The sequence below is a fragment of the Maylandia zebra genome, linkage group LG14, assembly GCF_041146795.1.
Source record: "Maylandia zebra isolate NMK-2024a linkage group LG14, Mzebra_GT3a, whole genome shotgun sequence".
In the NCBI taxonomy this organism is placed as follows: domain Eukaryota; kingdom Metazoa; phylum Chordata; class Actinopteri; order Cichliformes; family Cichlidae; genus Maylandia; species Maylandia zebra.
This window is the reverse complement of record NC_135180.1, coordinates 2,511,296-2,536,791: the sequence shown is the minus strand read 5'-3', so window position 1 is coordinate 2,536,791 and position 25,496 is coordinate 2,511,296. Positions and strand designations below refer to the sequence as shown.

Sequence of the window (25,496 nt, the reverse complement as noted above, 5' to 3'; positions counted from 1 at the left end):
TAAGCATCTTTTTGCCTCTGTAATTAGTCAGGAGAGATGTAGGTGTATGAATCCAGGCCTGCAGCATTAACCTGTTTTTACACCAACTGGCCAGTATACATAAAAATAAATTCACTGCGCTTGATCCAGGCAGCACGTGGCTTCAGCTGCACATGCCATCTCTGCTGATATACTGTACGTGGCATGTGTGTCTCCAGCCGCATTAATGTGTGATGTCCTTTACACGGGAGCGTGTGTTAAGCCCGGCTTTTCACAGCGCATCAGGATGATCTCCGGTAGATTTTAATGAGCTTTCCCACTAATGTGGGTTCAGTCTTCCAACTGGACAGCTTTCTAAGGATCGTGCACAGCAAGGATTCATACAGGGATTTTAAATGTTTTTATATGTGCAGCTCATTATTATTAGTCGCATTTTCACATATACTGTCAGTGTGCTATGATATGCCAGTACTATAGATGATGAACGTGGGCGTCTGATTCTGAATATTCTGACCCCTGTAGCCGTTTCCAAAGGCCTGATGGCGTTTGTGTTTATCTTCACATTGTGTTGTTCTGGAGACTGAAAGAATTTGCTTGATAGAACATTTTTTGGTCACTCTAAAAAGTTAAAGCACAGAAGTAGACTGCGCCCAGCGCCAGTGCCTGTTTCAGGGTCGAGCCCCTACGCTCTGCCGATGGGGATAAGGGCAGCTCCATGTAAGGTCACAGTCATCGCCACATAATTAAGGTGGTTTTATTTATGGGTAGGATAAATAACAACAAGGTTTGGAACATTCTCGCTTTTCTCTGATGGAAAAATAATTTAAAGGTAGTTGCGTTTGCTATGAAATGCTTGTAGTAAGACCTAGAAGCATTAGATTTTGGAAAATGCGTCTGTCCAGTGTGAATTATTTGTAGCAACAATTCCTAAATTGTTGCTCCTAAAATAAACTAATTGAATCCAAACTTATAAATGTGGTGTTTCCTTGGCATAGGACACAAAACAGGTGCTCTGCATTATTGTGTGGTTAATAAACGTGTATTAGGGACACTCAGTTTAGAAGGATCTCATAAATGATTTGTTTTATAACAGCACTTGTGGCTGAGCCTTCACATGAACATAAAAAGTGTGTGGAGGTGAAAGTGCACAGAGAAGGTACAGAGAGTAGAATCACTGCTTCTGTGAGAGAATGCACCGAGGTCAGCGGAGGATGGCCAGCAGGCTGCTTCAAGCTGCCGGGGAGGCAGTAGTAACTGAAGTAACTAATGGTCACAACCAAGATATGTAGAGGAGCATCTCTGAATGCACAACACGTTGAAGACCACATCAGGTACCACTCCTGTCTGCTAAGAACAGGAAATTGACAGCTCACCCAAACTGGAAAAATGTTGCCTTGTCTGGTGAGTCTTAAATGTGTTTGGACATTCAAAAATCATCCTGCCTCATATCTGCAGTGATGATTGTGTGTATATGGGCCGGGATCTGTGAGGAATGTTTCCAGCAGCTTGTTGAATCTATTCCATGATGAATTAAGGCACTTCTGAAGGTAACAGTGAATCCAAGCCAGTTCTGGCAAGATGCACCTAATAAAGAGTCTTTTGTTCACTGACAGTATGAAATCACCATTACAAGCTAGCACTAACCCGACTTTGCTCCATAATGATGACGTGAAGTAATTTTCACATAGGTTTCACACAGTTAGCATATGCACATGTGTATAAGTGTGTGTGTGACACTGTTGGGGGTTGGAATGTGACGTGAGAGCACTAATCAGAGGCAGCTGCAGCTAATGGTGAGATTAAAGTTAAAACACAAAAACAATCAGCTAGGATAAGTATACTATGGCTATGGGTTACTGCCCCCATCCCAGCCTCCCAGGGGGAAAGAGGGATGGATGGATAGAAGGATGGATGAGACTCTACCCAGTCTGGCTGGCACAGAGCCTCTGATTAAAAGCTCCTTTGTATTCTCTTTGATCCCCTCCTCTCAGTGGTGTGTCTCATCTCACCATAACAGGCACATGACACACACTGACACACTGCCAGTCGGGGCCTCAGGAAGTGCTCTGTACATGCAGTTGTGTTCGTGAGGACATTTCTCCTTCACAGTACATAAGAGCACGGACAAAGGCAGAAAATGACACGCGTGTTAGTCGGTCATGTTGGGAAACTGAAAACTTACAGAGTTCTTGACGTTGGGGTAACTGATTAACGTAAACTCTTCAAAGTCCACAGTCTGGATCTTTTTTGCCAATTTCAGCAGATGGTGTTTAATTTCCATGGAGATAATTGTATCCTGGCAATAACAACATTGTACTCAAATACATCTGACAGGGAAAGTAGCACGAGCGGTCAACTGAAAAGACGGGTTTCAAACCTGCAGATTAGTCAGACTTATACAAAGGTGACCAGCAAAATAAAGGTGTGTGTTGTACTTGATGTAGCTGCTATCCCAAACAGCAGAGGTGATCCGCTAAATTTAACTAATACCAGCTAAATAGTAAAAAACTAGAAAATCCCATTAACTTGTAGAGGAAGTGATGTGCAAGTGTGAAAAGATGTGAGGACTTTTCACAACCGCTAAAATATTTGTGTGCTGAGAGAGCAGATTTAGTCTGTGTGAATAAAAATGAAAGTCTGCATGTGTTTGTGTGAGAGTGTAAGAGGATTAGGCCTGTTCACAGCCGAGGGTTTCGGACCGTTCCCTCTGTACGGCTGATGAGGCATTAACTTGCTGCTGTTTTGTTATGTGTCTGTCGGATTGTGTTGAGGACAAATTTCCAAAAAGTACTACATTTTCCTCCTTTAACACTGCCGAGAACCCCCATCCCCGCACTCATCCAACTCCAGCCTGGAAAACCTCCACGTTATCCCCAACTGTGGCATACGCTTCTGCTTTACTGGCTGCTTTTTCATATCCATGTTTTGAGTTAACATTTTCTTTCGAAGACTGGCCCCCGATGTCATCCTGAGCATGGCTTCAGTCCCAGGAGCCTTACAGTCATCATTTGTGCCTACGTGGTTTAGATTCCACATGAGTTGAGTTTTCTTGGTTAAGAAGATTTAGTTTTTCTCACCTCCAGTGGTTAAACTACTATCTCAGAGCTTTCTTCTTCTCAGGATGATCCTGCTGTAACCCAAGAATCCCATCTGCTGCGCGCTTTCAAATATTTTGCATTGAAAGTGACATTTTTATAGATAAGCCGCTATGATCAGCCACTCTTTAAAAGCCTATACCAGTCAAACCTCGTGGTAGTTTCCGTTTCTTCACTGGCCTCACTCCAGAGCAGCTTTATCTACACATCACATCAGACAAAACCACCTTGTAAATAATCATATTACTTTACCTTGTGACATCAGTCCCAGAGGAAAAGATCCCCGACGTTAGAGCGCTCGGGGATTGTGTTGGGGGCGTGAGGGGTTAAGACTTGTTGAATAGCTGGTGGGCGTCACACAATGAGGTGGATTAGGCAGCACTAGAAAAGGCCTTTAGGGCTTTACTGGGGTGTTCAGCAGCTTACATCGCCTTCAATAACACTGCAGCACAGATCCAGCTGGGTAACTGAGGCTAGCCTGTAGGGTAAGAGCCTGGAAGTATTGATCAGCAGTGTGGAAAGAATGGAGGAAAAATAAAATTAGCAGAGCTTTTTGGATTTACAGGAAGAATTAAACTATGGAAATGCTGGTAGGGTGAAAAAATAAAAGTAAACTGTGATGTATGCTGCGATATTGTGCGTTCATGTGTCAGACAGAAAGTGTGTATTAAAAGGAGATTGGCCTTTTAAACCAATATCAATGTAACCATCCCAGCGTCACCAGTTTCTCCTCTTAAAATCTTAAAATCTTAACTTCAGTGTTATTGGCACTGCAGTGCTGATGTCTCGGTGAATGCAGCGCCGTTTTCCCAGATACTAATTAAATCACCAGTACCATGTTATCTGAACCCAGAACAGTGTAAACCAGCAGTTCTCATCTCTGCCTGGAATTACTGCAGCATTTCTGCCCAGCGTTGGGAAATTAAAGAGGAAGGGGTTGGGAGAGGCTGGGATCTCGCCACAGTGTGGCACATTGCATGTTAGCTGGGATAATAACAGTTGCGGTTTGTCTTAGGTTTCCTGAGCTAAAGTAAGAAGCTTCCACTTCCTGCAAAGCCACCATGACAAAGACAGCATCCACATTAGCTCCTGAACATCTGCAGGACACAGGGACACATTAAACTGTGGTTTCATGTCACTGCGCTATGAATTTGAACTCAGTCTTAAGCAAATTAGGATTTTTGTTCATCCCGAGGTCAGTAGCGTTTTCTGCAGTTAGTTTCAAACGGCTGGAGGATTCGGAGCGTTACGTTCTGGCCCAGGAAAAACTCGGAGTGACAACAGTTTCAGATCACAGCAGCGCCTATAAACAGCTGTATTTACCTTTATTTTCACTCTGGTTGAGAACATTGTGTCACTAACACAAGAATGACCGAAACACATCTCGTACCTACCAGCACTCCTTTCTGTTCATACTGAAGGCCATTCTGGAGAGGACTCGGAGTTTGAAAGTGTCAACATGTCTGTTACAGTTAGAATAACAAGTCACTGCACAGGAGTAAAGAAGCAATAATTTACTAAACCAAAAGAATAGTTATTAAATATAACGCTTTGCAGTTTGATCCTCGTTGAGTCGTCGAGTCCTTCTTTCTCTTGCCAATGTGATGTTTCGTGTCGCTGAGTGTCTGTTGGATGAGAACATTTGATCGTCTCTAGTCTACAGCCTGAGCCGTGAGCATGCGCACGTCTCCTGTAAATGCATTATCAAATCCTGCTCTCGGTTTGTCGATGCTCCGTCGCAGATGCGCAGTGCAGTGTGTTTGCAGGGCGGCGACCGGTGTCAGCAGAGCATCCGGGAAGCAACAGCAGATTAAACGCAGCTAGAAGCCTGATGGATGTCACTGCACACTGCATGCATCGCAGTCTTAATACTGCGTTGCCGCTTTTGCGCACGCCATCCCATCCACATATCTATGGATATGTTTTACAGCATTTAATAACAGTAATAAGTTCCTTATGGAGGGATTTTTACCAAAGTAGCTCGGTCATTCCACAGTGAAGGACGCTGAAGGGCTGGGAGGGGGGCAGCCATGCGACATGTCAGAAATATGCCCTGTGTCACCCAGAGAGTTGAGTCCCAGAATAACTGATGTCCACTCATACTGTGGGTTATTCCCACAGATGTGGATTTCATCTGTCTGACACAAAAGCAGGTTCGTAGTGGTCTCATGAGTAATCGCGGTGGAGCAATAAGAAGGGAAACTCCTGGAACCTCTGTGCTGCCTGAAAATCCCTTTTTGACTCTGTAAAGTGAAGCTGTTAAAGTCCAGTGTTTCGTGCTGTTACACTCACATCTGCTCTAATGTTTAGACTTGATCGTGTATGTTATTGTGTCTTGCTAAAATACTTTGAAAATAATTAGAAGTAGATTTTGTAATATTATGATACAATCCATAGACCACCAACCAAAGTACCTCCATCTGCTGAGCAGACACGGTACGAACTCACAATGTGTTTGATGTGTGAATTTAGCCCTCAGTCAGCCATCATTTAGCATGTTGGTCATCAACAATGTGAGAATTCCCGATGTAGATTATCAAAACATTTTCTTTTAAGGGAAAACTCTCAGTGCTTGCCCTGAAATGTTGGTAATAATCCCATTAAACATGAAAACTTGATGGAAGCCCAACTACAAGAACTACAGTAGGTTAAAGTTGAACCACGACAGTAGCCTGTGCTCTGTGGCGGGAGCATTCAGAAAGATTGATAAGGGCCGTTTAGCTTGTGCAGTCATAAAAGGGAAAATTAAATATGCAAAGAAGCGATATGTTTGTGATACACCGGTGGAATTAAAAAGGTGTTTTCCTGTTGCTTCATAACTGCAAATGCAATCAACATTTTGAGTAAACAGCGTCCTATAGCCGGGGTGTGGCGATGCCGTCAGGAGGGTTTTCACTTGGACACAAATGAAGCAGCGTGAACGCTCTTCCTCAGGACCTGAGCAGCATCTCAGCCCAGCTTAGTGAAGTCTTGTCACTTGACATTTTTCAGTAAAAACTTTCTCTGAGATGCTGTCGGTAGATTTTATTTACTCATTCTCAGCTGGTGTATTCCTGAAAGAGGGCTGCACCTCCGGTGGTTCTGAATAAACCACAAGGAGACTGAGGCGGCACACGAAGGTCTAGTTATTGATTAGCCAGTTTGTCTGCTGGCTCTAACTCTACGTTCTCTCGTTCTGTCTCACTGTCCCCGCAGAGCTGCAGAGGGAGGGAAGCATCGAGACCCTCAGCAACAGCTCAGGTTCCACCAGCGGCAGCATCCCACGCAACTTCGAGGGCTACCGCTCGCCGCTGCCCACCAACGAGAGCCAGCCGCTCAGCCTCTTCCCCACCAACTTCCCCTAGGACACCTCGTCGCTGGCATCCGTCCCACCCTGCTCTGCCTGCCCGTCCACCATCGTACACTCACGCACCGATGCGGTGTATTGAGTCCAAATCAAAAGATTTGTGTTTCTATGGTCAGCATGCGTTTTGTTTTTTGTTTCGTTTCTTCTCGTCTCAGACGGCTGCTCGCCAATCAGCTGCGGCCGCCACTGGTCATTCATTTCTGGGGTTGAATTTTCAAGCTGCTGAAAATTGTGCCAATTTCCACTCAATTCAAATCTGATCATTTTAATTCCCAAATCATTCCAAAAACACTGATTTGCTGTTTACCCTCGAATTGTGCTCATGTCTGGGTGGAAACACCTGGACTCGTTTATTGCAGACTTTTGGAAACTTGTTCATTTAAAGGGTAGCAGCTGTTTTGAGCAGCTGCTTAGAAGGAAGCTAAATAAAGAACAGATAAAATACAGTTTAATATTTTGATATGTCTGCTGTCAGGGAGAAACGTCCACTATTTTCAACATTAGAGCGTAACCCTGCTCGTTACCTCGTTGCTTCGTCGCCTGCTGCTCGCTCAGCTGCCGTCGTTCTCAGTGTGTGTTTTTGAAGGTTAGGTGCGCCCATTGTCTGAATGAAGCGTAGGAGACGGGAGTGCTGACAGAGGAAAAAAAGGAAATGTTTATTCCAGGCAGCGACGTGCGGGAGCTCCTTCTCCCCGTGTAAGAGCGTCGCTGCCTCCCGCTCAGTGTTTTAGATTAAATTTGCTCCTTTCATGCCTTTGATTTTCATGTAATCATATTTGACAAAGGGTGCAGTAACAAGATGACACTATTACTGCTTTGCTGGAGTAATTCAGATGTTTACAGTGTAATCGAGATGTTTCTGAAATCATTTGGATATATTCCCCACTCCGCCTTTCCAGATAGTAAATTTTAATTGAGCGCAGTAACGGAGGCTTGTGTAGTCGTCACGCCGAATTTTGTACATTAACAACTTTTGACCAAAATCTTTTTCCTATTCAAGATCTTTCAAATCTATATTTTCCTGTTTTTTTTCTTTGCCTGCAGAAATAAAGAGTTTGTCTGACAGTTTGTTCAAAGTGAAAATAACTGCACTGTTAACGTCTCCCAAGAAAATGCTCGAAATGTCATTTGCAGTGCTACATGTGGACTGCCTGCATGTCCGATGTGCTTTCTCAGACACTGAATGGACAGTAAAAAAAAGAAAAACATCATTATTATTCTTGTTGTTGGATTTGTGAAACATTGACTTCTTTCCCTGCGTTCATGCAAGAAAAAAAAAACAAAGTGAAGAAAATGAAACCGTCTTTTGTCCTCACTCTGATTGCTCCTAATGTTCCCATTTCAACCACAGCGGTGACCATCAGCACACAGTACCACTGCTAATTAGTGCCATATTTTTTAACAGGCAGTAAAGGGTGGTTAAAGGACGCTTTATGGGCAACTCGTGCTCTTTGTTCTGAGAGAGAAGTGAGAGTTTGTTTCTCTGTTAATCAGCAAAACTTCTAATTCTAAAAACAAACCTGAGGACAGTTAAACTGAATGACATTAGATTAACAGTGTGTGCTTCATGTGCCACGATTGATCTCATTCCCAACACCGTGAGCTGCAGTGGAAGCTTCCCAGCCTTGAAGAGAAAAGACGCGTAACCATCAACAGCTCGTGCCGTACCCTCGTGTATATTTCAAAAGGAAAATGGCTACAGCACGAGTTCGTGAGCAGACTGAATGGATAAATGTGAACCTTTGTGTGTTTGTTTAGGCTGATGTGCAAGATTCCATTACGAACAAAGCTGGGAGGATGTGCCACTTCACCAGAGGAACTTCAGCATTATGCAACATAAACTGAAAAGACACAGCAGTTTGCAAATGAAAGTCATTTTATTTTATCATGTTTTTGCAAACACTTTACATTATGAAATATCTTCAGAGGTGCACATTTTAATACAGAGGAAGTGTCCGTCACCACCACAGACACATGTGAAGTGTAACAAAAGTTCCACACGCACCAAAATCCCTAAAATGTTTTAAATGTAAACAATTATTGATTTCTAACAAGTGGGCAGTGACGTGGGAGTGCAAGGAAAGAAATTCTGAATCACTGAACTTGAGCAGCTCTGTTTACATGAACTCAGAGGAACATGTGTGCTGTTACTGAGCTCCTAAATCTGCTCCCTGATTTCAGTCAGTGAAGATGACACAGTTGGCTCCCTGACATATAAACTGCTCAAACTTTGAAATTTCTTGATTCTGACCAGAGCTCCTGCTTGGAAATGTGTGATTAGAGAAGAAAACTTGTGAATATTCAGCAGGACTGTGACAGTATTAACTAATCGGGTCAGCAGCCGGCAGCAGAATATAAGAAGAGTCCTGCAGGTTTTTGGTGAGATCAGTGTCCAGCTCCACTGAACAGTTTCCCAGAATCATCCCGGCATCGTTATGGTCATCAGAGATGTTGTTAGTTTGTTATTCTTTAGGCCAAGTGCCAACAATTGATGCGGTTGCACAACTGTGCACCACTTTCCATTTAGGGTTATCAATAAACTTGCTTGTTGCCAGCTGCAGTTCAAAATATAATTTTCAGAATAAAGAGCAAGAGGTCTGCTGGCCTTCTCTGAAGTGTGCAATGTTCCTCGCAGCTCACAGTTTCACTCTTGGAGGAAGGCCTGTTACACAGCGAGTGTGCGCAGTAACAAGCTCCCTTCTAGGCAAAGCATTGGGCCGCGAGTTCTGTTGCTACTCAGCAGCTTTTCCCAAGTTTGTGTTGCGCACAAGGCAAATTAGATTTGAACCCATGACCGTCTCTCTGCTTGAGTTTTTACCACCACGAACTCCCAGCTGGCTTCAGCATTTCACTTCAGCTACAAACCAACACAGTGCTGTTCTTTCGTGTATGGCTGTGCAGTTGGAGAGTGTAAATTGGCTCCCGACGGTGACTCTAAATTACAAATCAACTGTTCGGGAATTCAGTATTGGCGTGGATTCTACGTCCTCAATAAAAACGAACTCGACTAGTTTTTTAAACGATACACACTGAATTTTGCGTTAAGACGGGACTTAAAGAGACGTGGATTCAAAACACACATGCATGCAGAGCTGTAGAGAGGGCTGTAAACGCACATTCTGCAGAGTATTATTTTTATTTCTTTTCTAAATATGTTTTTGGAGACATTCAGTAAGCGCTCCATTTAGCTGCACAGGGTTGAAAAAAAGTGCGCGGTGGACTGAGCAGAGGAAGACTCCGCTCACACTGAAACATCCAGGCTGTGCTTTAGGGACGAAAATGAGATGTTTTTATGTTTAAAGTTTCGTTCTTGTTTTTTCTTTTTTTTGTTCTTATTTTGACTGAATTCCGTGATGTTAAAAATACACCGGAGCTGTTTCCGAAGTATTGTGGAGAAAACAGGCTGCTGATTTTAACTAGTGTGCAACAAGTGATTAATTCAGGCCCATCAAACCATATGTTAGAACCCTGATGCTGAACAGCGCAGCTGTGTGAAACCTCGTTTTCTGGCTTAGATCTAATAATTTCTGTCAGCTGGATAAATATTAGAAAATTCAAATGAAGCAACGCTGAAATGAAACTGTGTGAAAAGTCTGGACTCGGTGTTCCTGCGGGCTCCTGTCGTGCCACCCTTTGAGACCAGCGTCACGCTGTGACAGCGTCACTGCGGGACCGCAGGAGGGACAGCAGTGCCATCCATTCAGAACTTTTCAGGTTCGTTTCATTCAGACCGAGTCATTCATATGCAGTGCGTGTGATCAGACGTGACGTGTCTCTGTTGCGTAATTCGATCTTTCAAGAGGTTAAAAAAAAACGATATTTCGGATATCTGTCGTTCAGGCGTGATTTTAATTTACTGCAGCTTCGCTGTTTCTGTCGCGTTTTAAGTGATTTTCAGGCTGTTTTAACGTTTTCATTCTCCAGGTGTTTTCATAAGAATCGAAATAAGAATAAAGCGTATTTGTTTAAACTTCCCTGCCCTGGGTGAGAGGTTTTCTGTGGGCTATTTAGTGGATGTCCTGATGTTTTGCGGTACCGGGTTCCTGAAAGCAGAGGCCTGCAGGTACAGCCTCTCCTCTTCCTCCGCTCCTCTGCTGCTGATCCTTAATATGATTCAATGTTCCCGGCGCTGCAGCTGCTAATTTAATCTCTCCATGCTGTCAACACATCTGCAAAACACACAAAAGATTATTTTGCTGTTTAAAAAATGCTCCTCCATTTAGATGAAATGGTAATAAATGCTATCAGCTGGATGATGTTAAATACCCGAATGTTTGCTGATTAGGATGAATTTAGACCTGCTGCTCCGAACCACAAGCATGCACATAAACAGAGTGGAATCTCCTTCTTGGATTTATTTGGTAAAACTGCGCGCAAAAAAGAGACTTTATTGTAGTTTTTAAAAACAAAAATACAAATATAAGTTGAGCGATTGTTTGCTCGATGTGCCAAACAAATGTTTGTTTGTTTGTTTGTTTGTTTGATTTAAAAAACTACAAATAATACATGGAACTTCCTAAATGTTTAGATTTGAGCGGATGAATCTAATAATAATACAATAAGCTTAAAGAAAAAAAACATAAATGTGGATTTTGCAGTCACCTTGTTTGTCGGAAAGATTCGTAAAACATCAAATGCAGGTTTAAGAGGATCGCTGTAAATAAGGATGAACTTGCTTTGACAAACATTTGTGCGCATGCACGAGTACAGTAAAAATAATTTGTGTCCGTTCGGGTTCAATCCAGAAGAATCCAGCCAGCAGAGCTAATTATTGGGCCTCGGGGTAACACTGTGTACCTTTCAAGGATAACGTGCAGACATACTGCACCGTATGTGCGCCGTTACTTCTCGATTTTCAGGAGCAATATCAGGAGATTCCAGCGGAATAACAAACACAGTTTAGGTGCAAATATTATTATTACTTTTTTTTTTTATCTTAAACTTTAATATTTGACTATTTACTTCGGGAAATCTAAATTATTTCTCACATCCGCCCCCCGGATATCCGCGAGAAATTTCCTCTATAAAGTAGTAACCCGACAACAACAGAAGCCCGTTTTAATTCATAGTTTATTTCATATTTATCTGTTTTTTCTACCTGAGAATAACAGCAACAGGTGATGTCATCATTTGGATTTCCTGTATTCGCGTCTTTTTTCATTTCTGGACAAAGTCAGACACGTACACGAGCGCAGCGCGCCGTGCACCTGTGGCGCCACCCAAACATCTCCTGTCCGTGACGCAGTGACCAGCAGCATCAGAACTGAGATGGCTGAAATGAGCAGGGGGATTAAATGTACTGAAACGGAAAGACTTCAGATTTCTGTGAGGCTGTCTGCTGCGTGACGCCTGTAGCTGTGACAGCTCTGTCACCCTCCTCTGGCTCCCTCGGGTCACCATAGCGCCCTCACCTGGCGTTCCACCTGTCAGTCAGACGCACCTCAACCCCTCTATTCAACATCGTGGACGCAGATGAGATGAGAAGGGAGCAAGGAAAATAAAAGGCTTCAGCCCTGGATGTGAGTGGCTGTAGTTCATGACTGAACATGTATAAGGTGCGACATTTTTATTTCATCATTATTATTATTATTTTAATAGCATATCTGTGATGCATCCGGTAATATTCAGAGCCAAAAACAAACAAGCAAACCTCTTTTTCGATGCATTGTTCCAAATAATATGTGTGCGGGAGTGTTTGAGTTTGGGAGGGCTTAAGGAAACATTTTCCTTTTGCTACAAGTGAGAAGTGGTATGTTTCATTTAGCAAAGGCAGCCGGAGAGGAGCAGGAGGAGGAGGAGGAGGAAAGCTGCTGGTAGTTACAGGAGGAGGAGAGAGAAGGAGGAGCGGGAGAAGAGAAAGGAAGGAGGAGGAGGAGAGGGCCGCTGGTCGCCGGGTTTCCATGTGACAAGGGGAAATATGAGGGACTTTGACAGGTCTTAAACGGTCTGGCGCCAAGGCCTCAGTCTAGCCGCTAAATATAGTCTGAGAGATGATGCAGGGAGATGGGAGGAGAAGATGGAGAGATGAAAGGAGAAAAGGAACAATGCGGAGGAAAGGAAGAAAATAACAATACTCGATTATAGACGAATATGGCGCAAAAACCGTCCCGTTATGTTGTAATTAGAGCGTCTTTGGCCCGGATCGCTGACACAGGGGCCAAATGACCGGGACGGAAGGCGCATTTTACGCACAGTTGTATTGTCTTGTATTGAACGGACGAATAAAGGACACAGAAAAACCTCAGTCAACTTCCTACTGTATGGAAAGCGTCCTGCAAGTAGTTAATTCACGGTAAATACGAGCCTGCAGCTTGAAGTGTGACAAGCAGCTCCAAAGGTGTCTGATTTAAGCCTCCAAACGTCCTCATCTAGGCTCGTTTCTGACAACTATGTGACCTTATTTTTTTTATTATTTTATTTTAAAAACATACATTTTCAGACAACAGAAATTGAAGACAAAACCAGATAATTTGCTCATTTTTGGCGCATTTTTTCTTCGCAGACGCTTCATATCCACATCCCCAGCTGACAAACACATGCCCAAAGAACAAGTCTAAGGAGCATATTTACTGTCTGCTTCCATTAATCCACAACACACAGGACGCGTTAATCTATCAGGCCGATGCCCCTTCCACGTAGAGCTCCCAGCAGCCTGGAGCTCTGCTGCCTTGACTTAATGACTTTTAAATCGCGCTTGATGGAGATTTCTGTACCGTTGAAGGCACAGAACAAATAAATGGTGACTAATTTGTAAAAGCATTGTTGATACAATTATCCCGTTGAGCATTCCAACAGAAAAACCGTTATCCACCTCCATATGTTGCTAATCTGTTTTCATTTGTGTCACAGTAAAGCCCAGTGAGCAGCTCCCAAAGTCTCCTACGTCTTCAAAAAATAAAAAAGCAGCTTTAGGGACGAGTCAGCTGTTAGATACACACCACAACAACACCCATCTTAATTATTTTCAGTCTGAAACAGCTCTTCTTAACCTTGACACTCTCTGTGCTGCTGATGTGTGTGCCGTGCGGGAGCGCATGACGCTTCGGGGATGTGTGTGGGATCCACTGGGCTCGTGGAAACGGCTTCATTCAGGTGTATGAGCCCCGTTCACCGGAGCTACTCTCTCTCTGGCCTGCTGACTCTATTACGCATGGCTGTATGATGGGAGCCGAGCAACAAGTGTGTAACACAGAGATGTGCAGACATCCCATGCTCTTAAATCACATGACATGCTGTATCTGACACACAAGCCGAATCGTGGTGTCGGTTTGGAGACATCAAATCGTTTTGTTTACACTTTTCTTTTCTGTTTGTCTTTTTTGTTTTGAGGCCGAACGGATTACTTGGTAGTTTAGAAGCATTTCGTCTTTTGATTATTTCATTTTATTTATTCTATTATTTGTTTGTTTGTTTTGATGTTTAGATTTGTTATTGAAGACATTTAGATGGCTACTAAGAATTTTGTGCGGGTGTCAGCGGAAGCCACAGAGGCGGCTAAGTTCCAGGGGTTCATCGGAAATGCGCAGTTGTCGCTGACACACTTATTCAGAGGGATTAACACTTTTTGTTTCAGTTTTTGTCCAAGTGACGCCTGCGGCCCACTCGCGATCGTCCCAGCCCGGAGAGGGCAGCTGTTTATCCAAAACGAGGAGGCGGGGGGGTGGGGGACTCAGATCCGACACTGAGTCATGACCGAGGCAGGACAGTGGAGCAGAGCCGCAGATGAGGCTTCGCTTCACAGCACTTGAGGGTAAATCTAAAGAGACAGGAGATTGTTCTTACTGCGGCGCATCAGCCGACCGGCGCCGAGCGACTCTCTAACAAACCGAGTCCGAGTTCACTGGATTCTGCCGAAGGAGCTCCGCAGAGCAGAGTGCTGGGAGGCTGGTGCCCCACACCACCACCACCCCCTCCTGGCTCCTGGAGTCCCGCACTGCTCTTGGTTTGACAAAATAAAACCTGTCGGAGATTACACGCCACCACGGCCTGCCCCAAACTCAGACTGAGCTCTAAATCATCTCGTCGCTGTTTGATATCGGAGTTAAAAAATATTTTTAAAAAAATAAAAAATAAAGTAATCCCTCCGACAGCCAGCAGCACCGCAACAGCAGGAATAAAGCAGCGACACAATAATAACAAGTTCAAATACATGCAGTAAACTTCATCTGAAGCCAAACAAGGAAGAGTTGGTATCGAAGTGAGCACTCACCGCTTTTTTCTCCCTCATTTTTCTCGCAAAATTCACGCATCATTATTCATCGGGCTTCCTCTGTTTTTGCTCCACGCAGCATCAGAGTTGGTCTTTTCCAGCCCGCTTTACTCTGCCGCCGCCTCCCCGTCAGCCCCACCAGGAACACGCACAGATACGCGGCTCCCGCCCGGGGAAATCGAGCCTGTTTGAGTCTCGATTCAGTATACACACGGTTAACATAGCCTGGACTAGTGTGAGGCAAATCCAGCCTAATCGTCAAAACAGCCGACGCTATAATTACGAAGTCTCTATAGAGACTATAGAGCGACCGAGAGAGCAGCAGCTCTTGAGAAGAAATCTCTCCGGAATGCAGAGCATGAGCTGCGAGATTTACTGCTGTGACATGTTCGAAAACACTGTGGCAAATATGGAGAAGTGAGGCTGTTCCTCTGTATGAAGGTGAGTATTAAGACACCGAGTCTGTGGACAGGTTGGGTTTTTTTCCGCAGGCGACATTATAAAAAAGCTAGCCGAGAGAGGTGATGCCTCCACCGGCCAAGAGCTAAGGGCTGACCCGGTGTTTGGCTTAGAAATGGGGGTGGGATTTCCCGATCTTTCCTGTCATTGGTTAATATTTTATTCTGTTGACATGTTTTCTTACTGCTAATGCTTCCGACACCTTCTTGTCCCCCCTCCTCTCCTAGAGTCTGGCCGGAGCTGTCAGAACCACGCCTATAGGGGCCCACAATTGGTCCAGAAAGCGTAAAATCAGCAATCAAAGGGGCTTGGTTCATTAGTGTTGGGGATGGAGGCAGGAAGGACATGTGAGATAGTCACAGATCTGCAGTGAACGGGGCCACATCTCTCCAGTCAGTGTGGGATGACTGAGAAACTGCTTATTTCTCTGAGAGGCACACAGCGCAGCCGGGCTCTGCCTTCTACTGAAGCGCCACTTCTGCTGACGGACTCGGTGCAGGAACCAAAGGAAACGCACATCAGCAGCAACTCTGGGCTATTTTCTTCACCCCCATAACGCGCTGTGTGTTCACTGTGCCGCTTTACAGACATTACTGAGTGCTGTCGAAGAGCGGACCTTCTGGCTCTGGGCTGGGGGGAGATACCATTAAAATATCTGTTATTTCACTTCGCTTTTTGTGGATGCACCGATGAGAGATCCAGTTTTCACAGGGACTGCAATGGCTTATCACCCTTTCCACGCACACCGGCCGACCGATTTCCCCATGTCCGCCTTTCTAGCGGCCGCTCAGCCTTCCTTCTTCCCGGCGCTCAGCCTCCCTCCCGGTGCTCTCACTAAGCCGATCACGGACCACGGCCTGGCAGGGGCGGCGGAGGCTGGGCTCCACCCGGCTCTCAGTCACCATCAGGCGGCTCATCTCCGCAGCATGAAAAGCCTGGAGCCCGAGGAGGAAGTGGACGACGATCCAAAAGTTACACTGGAAGCCAAGGATCTTTGGGACCAGTTTCACAAACTCGGAACGGAGATGGTTATTACCAAGTCAGGAAGGTAAGAACTCTCGCCCGATGCATATAGATCCGCTCACGGATATCCGGAGAACGTGTTTTTATTTCCATACAGTTTAAAGCCTTTTCGGTTAGTCCAAGTAAGCTCGGAGAATTACTCGAGAATTTTAGAGCAGCTAAAATGCCAGTAAACGGCAGCCTCTTTATCAGGCCTTGCACGGTCGGTACATATTTTTGCAGTGATTGTTGGTTTGCTCATTTATTTAAATAAAATAAAATAAAAACTATATTTAACAAAAACAGCGAGAACACGGCATTTACCAGTAATTATACCCTAAATAGCAGTTTTAAATGTCGTTTTAAATAACTATGCCACATCTACATTTGTGGGTGAGGAGCCAGTTATTGAATAAAGCTCCCGTTTGTCTTGAAATATTTGTCATCTACTTCCACCGTGACCACAGCACATATCTGGGATATTTTGGGGGAAATGTGGTAAGAGCTTTGATCAGGTTTTATCTCCTAAACTGCATTCTGTGGAGGCAGCAGAGCTTCTGGGTTTTATAAACAGGCTGTCACTTCAAAAAGCAGGGACATGAGGTGGTGTGGTCATAAATATATTCCTCAGCTTTGTAGTGGATGGCTTGGACACACACACGCACAGAAACACGCACTGTGTTTTTGTGTTGCTGTCGCCTAACAGTGTGCAGCTTTGGAGAAGAATGTCTGACAATTGCAATATTTCTGCCTGTACGAGCGCCGCGTTTTTCCCTCAACGCCTCTTTTGTCAAATTTGCTCAAATGTTGCAGGATAATGTGCAGTTGTATTCGGGTTGTATCGCGGCGTGTTGACTCCCGGCGTGTGTTTCTTTCCGCAGGAGGATGTTCCCTCCGTTCAAAGTGCGAATAAACGGCCTCGATAAAAAAGCCAAATACATCCTGCTGATGGACATCGTGGCCGCGGACGACTGCCGCTACAAGTTCCACAATTCCCGCTGGATGGTGGCGGGCAAGGCCGACCCCGAGATGCCCAAGAGGATGTATATCCACCCGGACAGCCCGGCCACCGGCGAGCAGTGGATGGCCAAGCCTGTTGCTTTCCATAAACTCAAGCTGACCAACAACATCTCGGACAAACATGGATTTGTAAGTACAAATAGAGTTTTTTTCCTTTCTTTCTTCTGTGCAGGGAGGATATTTTTCATATTTACACGCTGCACTGAGTGTTGAAATACTGGAGATGACATTTTCAACATTTATGGATTTTTTATTTACTTTATTTATTTATTTTTTTGGAAGACGTGAGGGGAAATGGGTGATAGTGAATGTTTGATCACAGGAAAAAAAATCCGGAAAAAAAAAGAGCACAGAGCGAATTTCTAGTATGAAACTGCCACAGAAAAATGATCAAGTAGCTTCAGTAAAGCTGAGAGACGTGGAGCACTGACATAAATCTGCTCAGAGTATCATCGTCTCCTACAGTATTCTAAAATGAAATTGACGGAGAATATAATATGTAGCGTCTTTACACCCAAAGCTTTGTCACTTTGTCGCTACTTGACTTGGAACTTGTGTCTCTTCGATGTTCTGCAGAATATCGCGGCTCTGCAATTTCTCCACCTTGATATCCAAAGCCAGGCCCAGCTGCCTGAGCTGCAGCACCTACAGGCCTCCTTACCCCCTGACCGTAGTTTGCACTGCACCTCCCTACTGTACACCTTTGTTTTAGGCCCGATTGTATTGGGAACTTAAAAGAAAAGAAAAACCCAGCATGTCTAAGCCGACTGTTTGCGAGGCTGAGGATTAAGTGGTGTATTACCAAATCGGGTCAGAAAGAAATAACATGAAGTGAGTGCGAAACGCTCCCTCCAGCTAGTAACCTCATATGGCTGTTGCATATATTGTGTATTTTATTTTTTCATTTCTATATTTGTGGAGTGTGTTTTATCCAAAATAACTGGCTTTACTTTGTCTTTTTACAAAGCATTTAAAATCAAATAAATAAATAAAATAAATAATAACGCTACCAGTTTGCAAAGGGGCATATTATCACATTTTGCAGTGTGTATCTGAATGGCAGCCTTGTGTGCTTTCTACTGCAAATAAATGGAACATGACGCGTCAGTCTAAATAATTTGCAATAGCTAAGAAGCAGAATTTCTTGGTGTGTGCAGCGCTGATTCGGGCTTGCATTGCCTCGTACAGTCACCTAAAGTTTTTGGTTTTCTGTATCTTTACTGTCACTTTGTGTCCGGTCCATTTTGGGGGAATTTTAAGTTTTGCGTGTGATGTCTTTGATGCGTCAAAACAGACCACCGGGCAGTAACTCCACGCCGCTCTGTGCGTGTGTACTTGTGAAATTTGTAGCTCTTTGTGCTGTTAGGAATTGGATCAAATCGTTTTTTCTGTGGTTCTGATTCCTCATGGCAGCATGTGTGGCCTGGTAAGGTTTTTCCCTTTGCCCCGCACTAATTACAGACCAGGCTGCTTACACAGTAATTATAACAGCATCAATAACAATGCGCTGGATGATCCGCCTGCAACAGATTCTGCCTGGTGTCGAGGTTGAGCATCTGAGAGAGAGAGACATAAACATGCCGTGATATTCACTCGAAAGCTTCGCTTTCTGTGTGTGTTGGTCCAGACGATCCTGAACTCCATGCACAAGTACCAGCCCAGGTTCCACATAGTGCGGGCCAACGACATCCTGAAGCTTCCCTACAGCACCTTCAGGACGTACGTGTTCCCCGAGACCGAGTTCGTGGCTGTGACAGCATATCAGAACGACAAGGTGAGTCAGCGTTCACACTCCACCGACGGCCTCTAATATGGCTGCTATACTTTGCATAATAAACATCCTAAATAAACGTCCTACATCAGCGTCCTCTCCCCCCGCCACCAACCCCCGAAGACTTAATCTGATTTTGTAGGTCGCCTAATTTCCCTGCAGAGGACTCCCATGTCCCTCTGGATTTTTTTAATTGCTGTTTTGCTTGGATTTGTGGCTGCAGCCGACATATCTATGAATTCAAATGGAGTGTGTGTGTGTGTGTGTGTGTGTGTGTGTGTTATCGGCTATTCACGGGCTATAAATGGGCTATTACCTTGTCCAGAAGTGAATAAATTAGGCGTATAAATGCTGGAGAAAGGAGGTTATGAATGTTGTGACGCTGCGTTAAAAATGACTGGCGTCATATTTGAAAGTTTTGTCTTGTCAAAGTGACACTAGAGTCATTTATTTATGTATTTATTTATTTTCATATCAAAGCTAATCATTCCACCTGAATTTATAAAAAAAAATTGATGGCATTATTTTGAAGCCCTTGGCTGTTCGTTCGCCTCCTTCTTGAAGCTAATTGGGACTCGTGTCCAGGGGCGGGGGTCATGTTCTAAACGTTTATGGCAAAAAGACACAATTGAGGAGGCATTTAAAGGGTTGGTCACACTGCAGCTAGACTGGGCAGATGCTCAGACTCGCTACTCAAACTGGAAGCGCCTGAAGCGTTGAATTCTGGGGCCACGGAGGGCCTCCAGGAGCACGGAAGCTCCCCCGAGGCCTGTGTGGCTCCTTCAAATACACGGAGCCACACAGGCCTCCTCCACATATTGTGAGGCAGCAGTGTTCCAAACCGCCGTATTAATTATTGATATGAGCGTTATCTGTTCAAGTATAGCATCCTCCGCCATTTTTCTGGGGGTCGAAGGCCTCTGTGGCCCCACAGAGGAATGTTTCGTGGCAGAATTTCTCTCTGGGGGCCTATGTGAATAACGCACCATCATTACGTTTTAATTAATAATGCAAATCCGAGGTCTACGCTGTATGTGTGTTAATCCAAAGGCATTGTTTTAATACATGTGGACCAGGTGGAGACACTGGGGCCTAACAATGTGTGTGTGTGTGTTTTCCTGTGGTTCTCTGTGTATAAAACGGCTCCTGTCCTTCTATTTTGGATAGATAACACAGCTGAAGATCGACAACAACCCGTTCGCCAAAGGTTTCAGAGACACGGGAAACGGAAGGAGAGAGAAAAGGTACAAACTGCTGTATAACACCTGCTGTGTGTGTGTGTGTGTGTGTGTGTGTGTGTGTGTGTGTGTGTGTGTGTGTGTGTGTGTGTGTGTGTGTGTGTATCGGCCTTTTTTTTTTAATTCAGCAAGGACAACTCATTTGTTGTTATTATTATTATTATTATTATTATTATTATTATTATTATTGCAGGAAGCAGCTGTCCATGCCTTCGCTGCGGATGTACGAGGACCAGTGCAAGGCGGACAGGGAGGGCGCGGACTCGGACGCCTCGTCCAGTGAAGCTCCTGCCGGCAGGGACACGGTCCACTCCCCGCTGGGAGCGGGTACCAGCCCGCTGAGGTTCAGCAGGCCAAGTAGAGGTTAGTGATACTACCGCTTATTTTTTCTTTGGTGCAGGGGCTTTGTTGGATTTCATGACAGCGGGGTGCGTTAATAATCACGAGCTGCTGCAATGATCGTTTAGGTTATGAAATAATTTCATATTTTAAAGTGATAAAGTATTAAATGAGTGCAAAGTAAACAGTGACACAAAGTAGATGCATTATTGTCATACATGCATTATTTATTTTATTATTATTACACTATTAGTTCTAGATTATTATTGTGGCATTTGATTTTTGCGATTCAGTTTTTGTTTGGTTTTTGGACTGTGGTGCGTTCAGATAAAACAGCGACATGTCTTTAAACGGTGCCACAGGACTCTGACCTCCAAACTGTTTGGTTGTTACTCATATTACTGTTGGATTTGCGTTGGTTTTTGGTTTGCATTCCTCACCTGTTAACCAAAGGTTGCCTCGGATAACGCACTGACCCGCCTTTATTTAATTTGTTAATTTTGTTGGTAAGAACTGTGTATAAAGACAGTAAAATCAGCCTAATTTTGGACTGCCGTGGGATTTGAAATTCAAATTTTCATCTGAATGTTATAACTCGATTATAAAAGTTCAGAAATAGTCCATTATATATGAGTCTCATTAGGTCTCAGCATTTAGTTTTAAAGGGCTCTGATAAAAATTTAAACATGTTCATTTTTCCAATCTTTGCTCACTAAAACATTACACACAGGCTGACAAGGAATATTTTTCAAAATTAATACAATATTTAAAATGCTGGTTAAATGTTATTTTCTCAAAGACTGGAACATACAAGGTGGATTTGGAGAGAGCGTCCCAACCAGCCTCGTGACCACATGATTTGCTGTGTGTGGGTTAGAGTGTAGGACTGGTGCTTATGTGTCCTGCTTTCTGATTTCTGCATCTTAGATGATAAAACATGCACTGACAGCGAGCAAGAGCTGGAGCATCAAGATGAGCGCTGCACCGGGTCCAACAGCCCGGGACCCGAACCTGTGTCCCCCTACAGCTCCAGGTGTGAGGAGCGCATGAGGGAAAGAGCCGTTGCTGAGAAGAAGGATGAGTCTTTATTCAGTATAAGGAGCCTCGAGAAGGACAAAGTGGAAAGCAGGCACAGGAAGGACACCACAGACGTGTTAACAAAGGACTCGGAGGCTGGAGGCATCAGTGCCACTAAGGATGCCTTCTCCCCTCTTGTAGTCCAGACCGAGAGCCCCTCACACTTCAGCCCAGGCCATTTACAAAGCTTGGCTCTGTCTGGCCTGCACAGTCAGCAGTTCTTTAACCCTCTGAACACCGGATCGCCACTGTTGTTTCACCCTGGGCAGTTTGCCATGGCCCCTGGAGCCTTTTCCGCTATGGGCATGGGGCATCTATTGGCCTCTGTATCTGGAACAAGTGGTTTGGAAAATGGCAGCCTCTCCACCCAGGGCACAGGAGGAACCCCAAACCCCTTCCCCTTCCATCTGTCCCAGCACATGCTTGCCTCTCAGGTAAGGAAAGCCGCCCACTTAAATGATTTAGTCCCTCTCCACACCTGTAGCAGTCATGTGACGTCAGCAGGACAGGGACATAGACATGATTTACTTTGCCTTCTTCACACTGTGATTGTTGAAATAAACTCTACACTCAGCAAGCTCGGAATTTAGGTTTGTTGATGATTAAAACAACAGTACACTCATCAAATTCACCTTTTGAAATGTAGAATCATCTATTTGTAAAAATACATAAATAAACAAAACCCAGGAATAATATATTACTGCTTCAGTGCTTTTTAAATCAGTTTTAAACAGTCTGAAAAAACGGAAGAATCTGATGTTTTTGTGAGTAGGTGAATGGAAGAGATTCTTTGATGATCGTCCCACATCAGTGATCTTTGCACTGACTATGTGTCTTTCCTTGTTCGACTTTCAGGGCATCCCCATGCCTCCATTTGGGGGTCTCTTCCCGTATCCTTACACCTACATGGCAGCAGCTGCAGCAGCAGCTTCAGCCTCAGCCCTCCCAGCCACCAGCACATCCAGTCCGCTCTCCAGGAACCCCTTCCTCGGCTCATCCAGGCCACGGCTCCGCTTCAACCCCTACCAGCTCCCGGTGTCTCTGCCTCAAAGCTCGAGCCTGCTCACCACCGGCCTGCAGGGAAGCATCAACCCAGGCTCAGAGTCCTCCAAACCGGGCAGTAGGGAAACTAGCCCAGCACCGGAGCACCACAGCAATCACAAGACAGGAGGCTCAAGTGGGAGGGTCGCGTCTCCCAAAACCTCCGTGAAGGACTCAGTGAACGAGCTGCAGAGCATCCAGAGACTGGTTAGCGGCCTGGAGGGCCAAAGGGAACCCTCCCCAAATACAGACTGTCCCAAGTGATTAAGACTCTCTGTCTGGGATGAAGACTTGGCTTGAATACTAGAGGACTATAAGTGCATATGTCCTGTACAGCACATTACAGAGACTGGGATGAAGGCATGACTGATGGGCGTTGATGAAGGCCAATTATGACTATTTTTTGGAACAAAGCTGCAGGTAGACAGAAATATAGTCTATGTAATTATATTTAATCTTTTTCAATTCACAAGTATTGAAAGTTTCCTTCAGAGCTGACCTGTTGGAAAGCGTGAAAAGCTTCAGCACCATCAGACACCAAAGTCCTGCCTGAAATCCTAGTGTTTTTAGCGTTAGCTTTTGAAGACGGCCAGACCCACCAGAACAAAGAAAAACACAAAACAGAAAAAAAATCCCTGCTGCAATTCTACACTCATTAAATAAAAACGATTTAGAAAAGAATAATAAGGAAATAACTCAAATGTGAGGAAAATAAAGAATTAAATAATCACAAAAAACCCCTTTAACCTAAGGCCAAGGACGTCTATCAGAGAGTCACAGTGACAACAAGCAAACAAGTAGTGAATTAAACGTCATCATGTCATATCACAGGTGGACCACGCAAGGCCACCATCGGCCTCTTATAGCGGTCTAACCTGCCCGAGAGCCTGCAGCTCCGCACTGTGCGTGGGGCACTGTGGAAAGTGTGTGCTGTAAAGTTTGGGTAACCTGAAGCACTTGAGCATCCGAGCCTGGTTTCTAAACTCCACGCCTGAACACGAGGCTTACGACGCCGACAGGCAAGTCTGATTATTTCAAAAGGGATGGAAGGTGAACGTCCCGCCTGCGAGAGGAAGAAAGAACCGTTTATCATTTAATGCCAGAAAAAAAAATCTTTCTGAACTATTTATGTAATAAAAAAAATCTGTAAATAAAGCTAAGATCCAAGAATATGCAATTGGTATTAATTTATTCAAGGCTGTATATTAGCGTGTATATATTTCGAATGGATCCTGCCCCCTCCTCTTCCTCCTTCCGCCCCGTTTTACATATACTGTACATGAAAGCTATTTAGCGCTTGTTGGTTTGAAAAAAGAAAAAGAAAAAAAAACTGTGTATGAAGCATCGATGACTTTTTTTAGGAGACGTGTGCCATGTTTTAGTCTGCATCCACCGACAAACACAGAGGAACAGAGATAGAGAGAGCTCCACATGGATTCTAAAACACCTCAGGTTATTTCACTTCAGCCAGGAGACATTCAAAGTAATTCCTCTTATGGGCGCATCGTTCATATCTATTCATAAATATATTTAAAGTTGGAAATATCTTGTTTATGCTGGTTGTCCGGGTATTTTTTTCTTTTTGTTTTTTTCTTTCTTTCTTTCTTTCTTTTTTTTTTTTTTGTTTGTCTCACAATTTCAATAAAAAAATGTTGTGCGAAAGGTTGTATTATTATTATTGTTATTAGTATTAGTATTATTATCACCTCACTCTACCAACTGTCACCACTTTTGGAGCCTTTTTAATGAAGTCATCTAAGCTAAGGTTTCACACAAATAAGGGCCTGCTTGTAGACACACACGCGTACGCGCGGGGCAGGAGCGCCCCCTGTCGGCCACATGTCGAACAGGAGGAAAAAGTGTGGTTTACTAAATTTGATAAGAAAATGTGTCTGGGTCGAGTTTGCATGTCATTAAAAGCAGATTTAAATTGCATGGTGAAATTTGTGGGTCAAAATTGCTGGCAGAATTTTTGCATTGAGACTACAGCTATGACTATTACAGCGTGCTTTATTGTTTCAGACTTTACATGAGCAAACGAATTAAAGAGCAGGCTTTGCCCCTCTATATTTGCATTTTTATGTTCTATTTTCTCGTGTTTTGTTGCAGCAGTCTGTCACATCGTTTTAGTTCCTGGACCTGTCTTCTGTACACACAGCTCTATTTCGAGCAGGTCCTCGGTCGCCGTCAATCAGCATTTCCTTTAGCATTGTGTGTATTTTTAGAAACACTGAAGTGATGGAAGTATTTATAGGAAGAGCTTTCTCTGCTGCGCTCGCACACATCCGCTGCAGCCGGAGAGCAGCTTTAACTGTTTAAAGCAAAGAGCAGCTCAGAGTCCGACCGACGAGTGTGAAACAGAACGTGTTTTTACCTGCGGAAATAAATGTTGTATTATGAAACCAAACATGCATGGTGTTTGGAGTTTGAGCCTAAAGTATTTAGAATGAATGCAATATTTCGTTAGTGCTGCGTATTTGTGTGTGTGTTCCTGTACATTCATGAACTCATCCTCAGTAGAAATGTGACTTGCGCCGAGGCCTCAGCAGTGTGTGTGTTTATGTGTGTCACTGCATGTGTGTGTCTCGGTTTAAAAGGTTAAGCAGGGGGAGTTTAGGGCAGCAGACAGCCTTTTGTCCGGGACCCGGCGTCTGTCGCCTGCCTGCCGGCCACAGCCTCCACACCGCCCCGCTTCCTAATTAGAGAGTCTCCCCTCTTCCTCCCCTTCTTCTTCATTTTTCTTTTCTTTCTGCAGCGACAATCACAGGACTCTCATTCTGTTACGGGGGCCATTGTTGCCACTCTGTTATCTTCAATTAACAGGGAGAGCGAGTCGACCTCGCACACTGGGAGAAAAAAGTATTTGTCTAAATCAATCAGTCAGCGAGTGATCAATAGGCTCCTGTGGAGGCCCCGTGGA

The 25,496-nt window shown here is 44.3% G+C and overlaps 2 protein-coding genes and 1 long non-coding RNA gene across 5 annotated transcripts in view; 2 read left to right on the top strand and 1 right to left on the bottom strand.

The window, feature by feature from the left end:
- bcas3 (BCAS3 microtubule associated cell migration factor) overlaps window positions 1–7,719 on the top strand; it is a 314,780-nt gene extending 307,061 nt beyond the window's left edge. For both annotated transcript variants that reach the window (XM_014407735.4, XM_014407734.4), the window contains one exon: window positions 6,270–7,719. In XM_014407735.4, the coding sequence (XP_014263221.1) occupies window positions 6,270–6,418 (149 nt within the window). In that variant the 3' untranslated portion in view covers window positions 6,419–7,719. The remainder of the gene's footprint in view (window positions 1–6,269) is intronic.
- Window positions 7,720–8,278: 559 nt separating this feature from the next.
- Window positions 8,279–14,767, bottom strand: LOC143422007 (uncharacterized). The gene is made up of 2 exons (XR_013101590.1): window positions 14,630–14,767; window positions 8,279–10,589 (listed from the first exon to the last, which is right to left on the bottom strand). It is a non-coding gene; the product is annotated as an uncharacterized LOC143422007 (long non-coding RNA).
- Window positions 14,768–14,941: 174 nt separating this feature from the next.
- On the top strand, window positions 14,942–24,238 carry tbx2b (T-box transcription factor 2b). Of its 2 annotated transcripts, none has more exons than XM_012916950.3 (8): window positions 14,942–15,070; window positions 15,316–16,136; window positions 16,972–17,239; window positions 18,738–18,884; window positions 20,049–20,125; window positions 20,313–20,482; window positions 21,386–21,969; window positions 22,391–24,238. In XM_012916950.3, exons 2-8 carry the CDS (start codon window positions 15,778–15,780, stop codon window positions 22,838–22,840), a joined length of 2,055 nt encoding a protein of 684 aa, XP_012772404.2. In that variant the 5' UTR covers window positions 14,942–15,070; window positions 15,316–15,777; the 3' UTR covers window positions 22,841–24,238. The 2 variants fall into 2 exon arrangements, with proteins under 2 accessions (XP_012772404.2, XP_076748228.1); XM_076892113.1 differs by having other exon boundaries at window positions 16,972–17,241; window positions 18,734–18,884.
- Window positions 24,239–25,496: the final 1,258 nt, after the last annotated feature.